This window comes from Pelmatolapia mariae, linkage group LG10_11 (assembly GCF_036321145.2).
Source record: "Pelmatolapia mariae isolate MD_Pm_ZW linkage group LG10_11, Pm_UMD_F_2, whole genome shotgun sequence".
NCBI lineage: Eukaryota > Metazoa > Chordata > Actinopteri > Cichliformes > Cichlidae > Pelmatolapia > Pelmatolapia mariae.
This window is the reverse complement of record NC_086236.1, coordinates 21,271,384-21,279,463: the sequence shown is the minus strand read 5'-3', so window position 1 is coordinate 21,279,463 and position 8,080 is coordinate 21,271,384. Positions and strand designations below refer to the sequence as shown.

At 39.6% G+C, this 8,080-nt stretch overlaps 1 protein-coding gene across 1 annotated transcript; it reads left to right on the top strand.

Annotated features, from left to right (window-relative positions):
* Window positions 1–914: 914 nt before the first annotated feature.
* On the top strand, window positions 915–4,975 carry LOC135933606 (glutathione synthetase-like). Its single transcript, XM_065471706.1, has 4 exons — window positions 915–1,042; window positions 3,932–4,001; window positions 4,579–4,773; window positions 4,916–4,975. The coding sequence occupies exons 1-4, from the start codon at window positions 915–917 to the stop codon at window positions 4,973–4,975; spliced, it is 453 nt and encodes a 150-aa protein (XP_065327778.1).
* Window positions 4,976–8,080: the final 3,105 nt, after the last annotated feature.

Sequence of the window (8,080 nt, the reverse complement as noted above, 5' to 3'; positions counted from 1 at the left end):
CGTTTAACTGGAACTTCTCAGCAAAATAGTCCGCAACTCACATCTTTCGCTACAATGAACAATGATAACAACGTAATAATCAACAGTAACACACATTTATACAGATATATGCATGGCAGTTACCTTAAACAGGGGAAATAGTGAGGAGAGGTGAAAGAATGGCACAGACACGCAGCTCTCACTCTCACTCGTCTGTATTGAGTGAAGGAGGAGGCGCGCGAACCCACCTACTGGAGCCCTGAGGCATTAACAATGGATTGACGCACAATCAACCCAGGCAAAACTTTCACTACTTATCTCCCTCTATATTCCCACTGCATATTCTATTCGAAAACAGTTAAAGCAACAAATAAAACATTAATAAAGGCATGACATGAAATGTAAGGAACAGAGATGTACAACTCCAAAACTAATCAAATTTATGATCCACCACAAGTGCAGAGGCCAGATAAGAAAAATTATTAACAATTTACTTTTAAAATATGCAAAAGCATATCTTTATTGAATTGTACAAATCTTAAAATGGTAAGAACATTTTTTTTCTCCTTCAGTCTGAACTAGAGATCCCCGTCACCATTACCATGTCTTCATGACCATCCAAGTTGATACCATGGGTGTATCTGCTTGGATGATGAGGGGTAGCAGTAGCAGCCACCAATAGTTTTTTGTTTTTTTTTCATTATCTTGGTCTCCCAGGAATCATGTGATATGATGATGATCTGTGGGGTGACATTAAAATAGCCAGTCTTCCTTTTAACTGTAAAAAAAAAGAGAGAAAAACTAAAGAGATGCCAGTTGTGTTGAGTTCTGACTGCACCCTTAAACCTGACTATCAGTCGTCCATCTTTAAAAACTTGTACACAAACTCGTGTCTTGTCCTTATAACCGTGTATTGAACACTGTTAGCTGTACGAATGACACACATGAGGTTTAAAGCTTTGCACTGTCATGATTTGGCTGTGTGCGGGCCCCTCGGACCCTCCAGCGGAGACGAGGAAGTGCTGGCTGGGCTCTCCAGAACCCCCAGCAGAGACAGGCACAAGTGGGCTGCCTTTTTGTTTTTTTGTTTAACTGTAATTGAAAGCACCCTATATATGTCCGTTTCACATCTTATCGGTCCATACAGTAGCCGTTCTTAGCATTACAACTCCGACCCATACACATGGGCCAGTAACGCCCAATCTCCACGTGATACTTTCTTCACAAGCTTTTATCGCACTGGAGCCACTGTTTACAGGTAACACCATTGAAATGGAGTGTCAGCAAGTGTCAGTAATGTTAAAGTGGCTGTGTGGAGTAGCACAACCACTGCTAATATAACACTTTTCAGATGCATTTGTACAAATTTGAATGTCTTTTACCGTCTTTTCGGTGCTAGCTTAAAGTCATGCTGTAAATGTTAGCCTATTTTCTAGTGAAACATATTAAAACCATGTTAGGACAGAAATATTACCTTCTATCATGACTAATTAAGTTACTAGTTAATAAAGTTACGACTAACATGATAGGGTTAACCCATAACCCCGAACTCTGTAATACTATAAATGATGAGTGATTTAAGTTAACACTAAACGTTAAACAGTGTCTCCTGAACATTTATAATCAGGTTTGAGTCTGGCTGCATTGAGTTTTAAAGATGCAAATTTAGCATTATGGCTGATGGTGCTGTGTAAGCTTCTACTTACCTTCTACACTGTGTTTAACACAGATTTCAGAATAGCAAAGAGGAGCACTGTTGCTTCATCCTTAATACTTTAGAGAAGAACTGGATTGCAAATCAAAAGGTCCTTAATAGCTTTTTGTCCTCCCCGACCCTCAAAGCCAAAGTTCAGCCATGAGAGCTGATGGGACACGATTTGTAAAAGTGACATTATCAGAAACAAAGGTGATTAAGATAACATAAGATAACCTTTATTAGTCCCATACGTGGCATATTTGTTAATTACTTCATATTTGCAATACTTGCAAATACTCTATTTGCATTCTTTAGAGAAAAGAATATGAAAAGGCTGTCTGCTGTTTTGGATTGATGTCCTTCTCCTGAGCCTCAAAGAAGTAGGGCAGTGTCACGGTCCTTTTGGCAGCAGAAAGCTGCTGAGCGCTGGGAAGAAGCACCGCCATACCAGCTGAAATGTCTCATTGACACAGAAACTGTTGGTCATCCTCTGTTTTGCTACTGTCTTCACCCTGCTGTTATTTGGTCTCACCTCAATAACGTACTTTTCTATATAGCTAAGCTTGATGAGCGATCCCTTGTTGGCTGAAATTTATGTCTTTGAGCGTGTGAGAACTTTAATAATTATAAAACCACATGAATTTGACAAATGCCCTTTTAACTGTCAGCTCATAGTGAAGTACACTGAGCCACCCTGAGCTATAATATCAAAATAGAAGCTGCTACCTTTGTCAAGAGTGACTGGATCTGAGTGTGTACCACTTTCAGTTATTCAAATTTTGCTGAATTTGTTACAAAAAAGTCCTGTCTATGTGCAGAGAGTGTCTTCCAGAGGAATGGTTCTGTGGGGATTGTGATGTTCTACATCACAAACATCAGCCACTCCACAACAGAGAAAGTGTTATTGATGTTTTTTTAAAGCCATTCCTCCAACCACATGTATTATTAGAGTGGACGGTCAAAATTGCACCAATATACAAGGTATTTCCTCATGAGATACTCAATTTTGGTTTTCATATGTGTCTACATCCAGTTAGAAATAATCTATTTAAGTGGTTTTCTCTTTTTTGGTAGCTCGCATTCTGCCAACAGTGAAGCTTCGAAACTGCTCCTGTGGGGGCGTAAACTTCACAGTGTCAACAGGAAAAATAGTGATTTTAATCAACATTAATAGTAAACAGCAACCTGCTATTTAGGTTAGGGTGATGGATTTGAACATAGTGTGATGAAGCATGTTTTCTGTCCTTGCTGTACAATCAGAACATGGTATTGTATTAACAGAAGTCATCTGTGAAGGCAGTGATGTATTAGTCATGTTGTTTATTTTTCTTTTTGGTCCAAGGACGTTATGATGTGCACCAGGCGACATACAGATGTCAAACATGCCAGCAGCAGTGCAGCCCTGATTTAAAGGACCTGATTAGGAGTGGATATTGGCCAGCATCTGTCAACATGTCTACTCTTTACACTTAGACCCTTGAGCTCCTTCCAGGAACTAAAAGTATTTTCTCCATGATTCTCCAGGGAAGCTTTTGCAAAACTGTTGGAGCGTGGTACTAAGTGTGGGGGAAGGGTGAGTGAAGTATTTCTTTGATATTGTTTTTCAATAAGCAGATGCAAATATTTATTTCTCTGTTATATTTCTGTACATACAGACTGGGCATGCCAACAGCGATGCAGTGCAGCACAGCTTTCTTGGTGAGGAAGACCAGCTGTGCTGTGATGTCAGCTTCAGCTGCCCAGCATGCACACCTGAAATGTTGGCGGTTTCAGTTGATGGGAACAGAAAGCTATATCACTTTCAGCAAAACGAAAGGTGCTCATTGTTGATGTTATTTGTTTTTGTGTTTTTATGCATATATTTCTATATACCTTCCATGGTTAGACTTTATTGTTTCTCTGATGTTGCTCTGATGACTGTGACTTTTTTGATGGCGTTTTTGTTGCTGAAGACAGCCAAGTGTCTGCATTTGTTGACTCTTTTTCTTTTTGGTTAATTTGACATAATAGTTTTTACTATAGTAACCAAATGTCTGTCTTCTGCAAAATGACTACTGTTAAATTAAACTAAATGGAAAATCTTGTCATTTACTTTATAATTCCTTGCTATTTTATTATATTTGTTACATGTCATAGACACTGGGAAGAGGCACCATGGGGATTCCCAGTGGACAGCAGCACGAGAGACTTCAAGGAAGTGGAGGTTGCTGTGTGTCGACATGGATTAATGTGTCTCTTGTGTCACTTTCACTTCAGGGACAGCAAACAGGTCGCCGTGGTGTATTTCAGGAACGGTTACATGCCTGACAACTACACTTCTGAACAGGTCCAACTTTTGATTTGCACTCAGAATGATTACATCAAAGAGTTTAGTTAAAAACACTAAAATGAAACCTGCAGACTTGCTTAAAGTGATTCGTATTCATGAGAAACTGGAACGTCATTATCATTGAGTTTATTTCTTTCCCTGCTTAGCAACACCAAGTCTAGCCCTGATTGGCTGATATAAGTGACACCAGACCTCTGTCGCTGTGTCAGTTTGAATGGGTGATTAGAGACCAACACATGTTTGTTGCTACTCCATGTTCTCTGCAACATTGTGTGTAGTTACTGCAGCTGTGTGTGCATTCTGCTGGCAGGAACAGGAAACAAGTGAAAAAAAACTGTCGAGCACCCTGGAAGGAAAAGTTAATCGGACATAACAAGTTAAAACAGTTTGCAAGTTTCAAGCCAAACTGCTGAATCTACCGTCCAAGTTCTCCTTGATAGCGTGACTCTGTTGTTCTCCTTCATTCTTCTGTCTCTGTCTGTCAAATCTCAGTGTAATATAAACCAACTATTGTCACGCTCTGCTGGTCGGTGTGCTGGCAAGCAGAGAATTCATTGTCTGTTTTCAATTGCAGAGCTGGGATGCTCGTCTTCTGATGGAGCGCTCTCGAGCTGTGAAGTGTCCAGATATCAGCGCTCACCTGGCTGGTACCAAGAAGGTTCAGCAAGTGCTCGCCAGACCTGGAGTCCTGGAGAGGTTCTTCCCGGACCAGCCTCAAGCTGTGCAGCAGATCCGAGCGACATTCGCTGACCTCTACACTCTATACACGGTGAGAAAAAGGACACGATTTTTTCATTGTTTGGAAAATTTGGCATTGGATAATCCTCACCTGGGTTTTGCTGTCCAGTGTAAGCAATATCATTCACATTTTATTCCTCTGATTTATTTTCTGTGGTTGCGCTCGTCTACAGGGTCCAGAGATCTATAAAACAGTATCAATGGCCTTGCAGCAGCAGAACGGTTTGTCTTGAAGCCTCAGCGAGAAGGAGGAGGTACAGCGGGGGGACAAAAGCATCTTTAAAAATGTTGACAATGCAGCAAATGCTGAAACTTCTGTTTGTTTCTCACCATTTGTTAAACTAGGGAAGCTTAAGCAGTGCATGGATCTGCACACACATGCAGCATTTGCTTGCATTCCATGTATGAGCCAGCCTCAGTCAAAACAGTGACGACACATACATGACTGCCTGCTGTTTTGCATTACTGTGTATCTACTGTGATTCATGCATGCTGTACTGTGACTGAGATAATAGTGTATACGAGACACACTTGATAACAACATTGATTAAGATGTGAAAAAGCTACCAGATACAAGTTGTTAGCAAGTTATGGCTGACTAACCACCCTGCCTTACATCACTCTGGGCTAATACTGTAAAAAGCAATAATTAGTTTTCTTTGTAATATCAGATCATTTGTTTTGATAAATACATAGTTCAGTATCAGGGTTCACATGAGCTATTTTAGCAGTAATTTTACACCTCCACTATGATAGTATTTCGCTGTTAATCATATTAGCAAGGAAGCTAGGGTTTGTAATTCATTCTTAATTTAGCTACACTGCATGAATTTGGATGATAACACTTTTGAAAATGGCAGTTTAATTTATTGGGCAATTATAAAATCGTATTTCTTAGGCTGGCTTTTAAGGAAGCCTGGGAAGAAAGATGGAGGTGGAAAGGATGTGCAAGCTATGGGACAAAGTTGCTGAGACTAGGTTAAAAAGAGGTGACGATCAGTGAGCAGGAGTGTGGCTTCGTGCTGAAAAGAGCACAACAGATTCTCTGGAGAGAAGGTGAAGGAAAGTCAGCTGAAGTAAGACAGTTTGTGGAGTTTGTGTTGGACTGTATGTTATGCTGGGAGCCTGGGGATTAGTGGACTTTGATTCCAAGTTAATACTAGCTAGTGTTTCTCACTGGTTTTTGAGCCGTGGAGTAAAAGGGATTGGTTGGTGGCTGTTTCTAATGTTAGCCTTTTCTTTGTTTTCTTACAGGCAGGGTAAAGACATGGTGATAAATGAGTGTGTGGGCCATCTGCTGAGGACCAAGAGCTCAGGACACTCAGACGGGGGCGTCGCAGCAGGAGTCACCGTGCTCGACAATCCGCTGCTGTTCTGAGATGTCACACTCCTGCCTGCACATACAAACCACAGTGAAGTCAAAGTTCCACCTGCACCTCCTCCTGTTCTTGTAACAGGTGGAACACTGACAGAGGTGAGACAGCAGAAAAGTCTTTGTTTATTTTTGTAATAAGTTAAGGAATTAAGTTAAGAACAGTGATAAATAAATTGTTTCTTGCATTTTTGATTTAATGATTGTGTTTAGGATTATTTCAGAAACATGTTTAGAGGATCTTTGTAAGTACTTCCCTGCATTTACTTTAAAAGAAGGGAAGTACTTCATTCTACAGAAAAGATGACACATTACAGATGAGTTCATAAAAAGTGTCACTGTCACTCTTTCAAGGCTCTGTCACTTTTTCTTTGTTACTGGAACAGCATGGTAAAGTAGGTCTTGGGTGCCATCTTGTGGCAGTGTGTTGTTACTACAACATATGAAATTGTGTTTCTATTGGAAATATAATTCAGCGCCACCGAGCCGCTCTCTCAGTTACAAACTGAACCTGTTTTTTTTAGACAGATAAATCACTAAGCACAGTGAAGCTTTTGGTTTTGTAAAAGTGTTTCTTATTCAAAATGCATGTTGATTTTTATAAGGTTGAAGAGCAGTTAGCAGTGCATTCATACATCTTTAAACTATTAATTGAAGAATCTTTGGTCATGATGGCATGAACTAGAAACGTGAGCTCCAGGTGAGACTGCACAGAAGAACAAGTGTCCTTAAACTGCATCAACTGATGACTTCTTACAATTTTATTCTACTGTGTGTTTTTATCATTGAACGTTTATGTCTTTGTGTACACATACTAACACAAGCTACTGTAACTTAGAGAAGCTCAGCAATATATTATTAAGTACACAAACAGTTCCAGGTGCTGGACTGTTTGAAGACCCCACTTTGGATCATGTGAAGGACATTTAGTTTTTTGTTACAGGCATTGAAGGGTTAATGCTGTTAATTGCATAGTACAGTGATAGATAACTTGGTAGAGCTGGTCCAGCTTGTGAACCAAAGAATAATATCTAGTATGTTGTGAATGAAAAAAATAAATGGTATGACTGTTCATTTACCGAACCCTAACCTGTGAGATCAGGCTCACATATCTGATCATAGAAATGGGGGACTTTTCAGGAAATGTACTTCAAAAAATAAAAACAAGAGTAAGATGGGAAAGTCAGAAGGAAATAAGACACTTTCTCAATTGTGAGAAATTCTGTGAGAATTTTAGCTGGATTGTCTGTGGTATAACTGGCATGTAACAAGAGGAGTCACCCACTGCTGCCCATTACAAAGGAAGAGGTTTTAGGACTTCCAAACCATCTTCACTGTTCCCATCAGGAGGCATCCATTTCTTTGTTACACCCTATGCTTTGAGAAATACACTATTATCACACCACAGTGAGCCAGTTGCATGAACAGCAGCCTAATCAGACTTCTGCAGAGTCTCAAAGTTCTTCTGGAGTCTGCTTCTTGTGTCCAACAGGAAGAATTCTGTCCATAAACAAAGGATTTTAAAATGTACCATTTTTTTTTCTTTTTACTTTTGTAAAGTAACCTAAAATTATTATTGCCTCAAAAAGATTTATACTCTGATCTATGGGTTTTTTGTTTTTTAAATGTTGTTCTAAGCAGCCAACAAATTGTTAATGCATGATTAAAGTGAATTGTTAATTTATTGTTTCTGGTTTTACTATAAACAGACTGGAGACGCTTGTGTTTTCTTTCTTCCTCAAATGATCAGATAAGACTTGAGTAAAAGAAATAATGCAAAGGCATTTTGCTGTGTTCACAGAGGGTCTTGAGGGTCTGTGTAAACGGAAAGATCTTGGCGATGGGGCATAAATTTGGGCACCACAAAAAAAGAAATTAAATCAATATTTAGTAGATCTGCCTTTTGCAGAAATTACAGCCTCTAAACGCTTCCTGTAGGTTCCAATGAGAGTCTGGATTGTGGTTG

Coding starts and splice junctions, on each gene's coding strand:
- LOC135933606 (XM_065471706.1), top strand. CDS start 915: ATGACACACATGAGGTTTAAAGCTTTGCACTGTCATGATTTGGCTGTG. Junction 1,043..3,931: donor CCCAGCAGAGACAGGCACAA/GTGGGCTGCCTT, acceptor CTTTCACTTCAG/GGACAGCAAACAGGTCGCCG. Junction 4,774..4,915: donor ACCTCTACACTCTATACACG/GTGAGAAAAAGG, acceptor GCTCGTCTACAG/GGTCCAGAGATCTATAAAAC.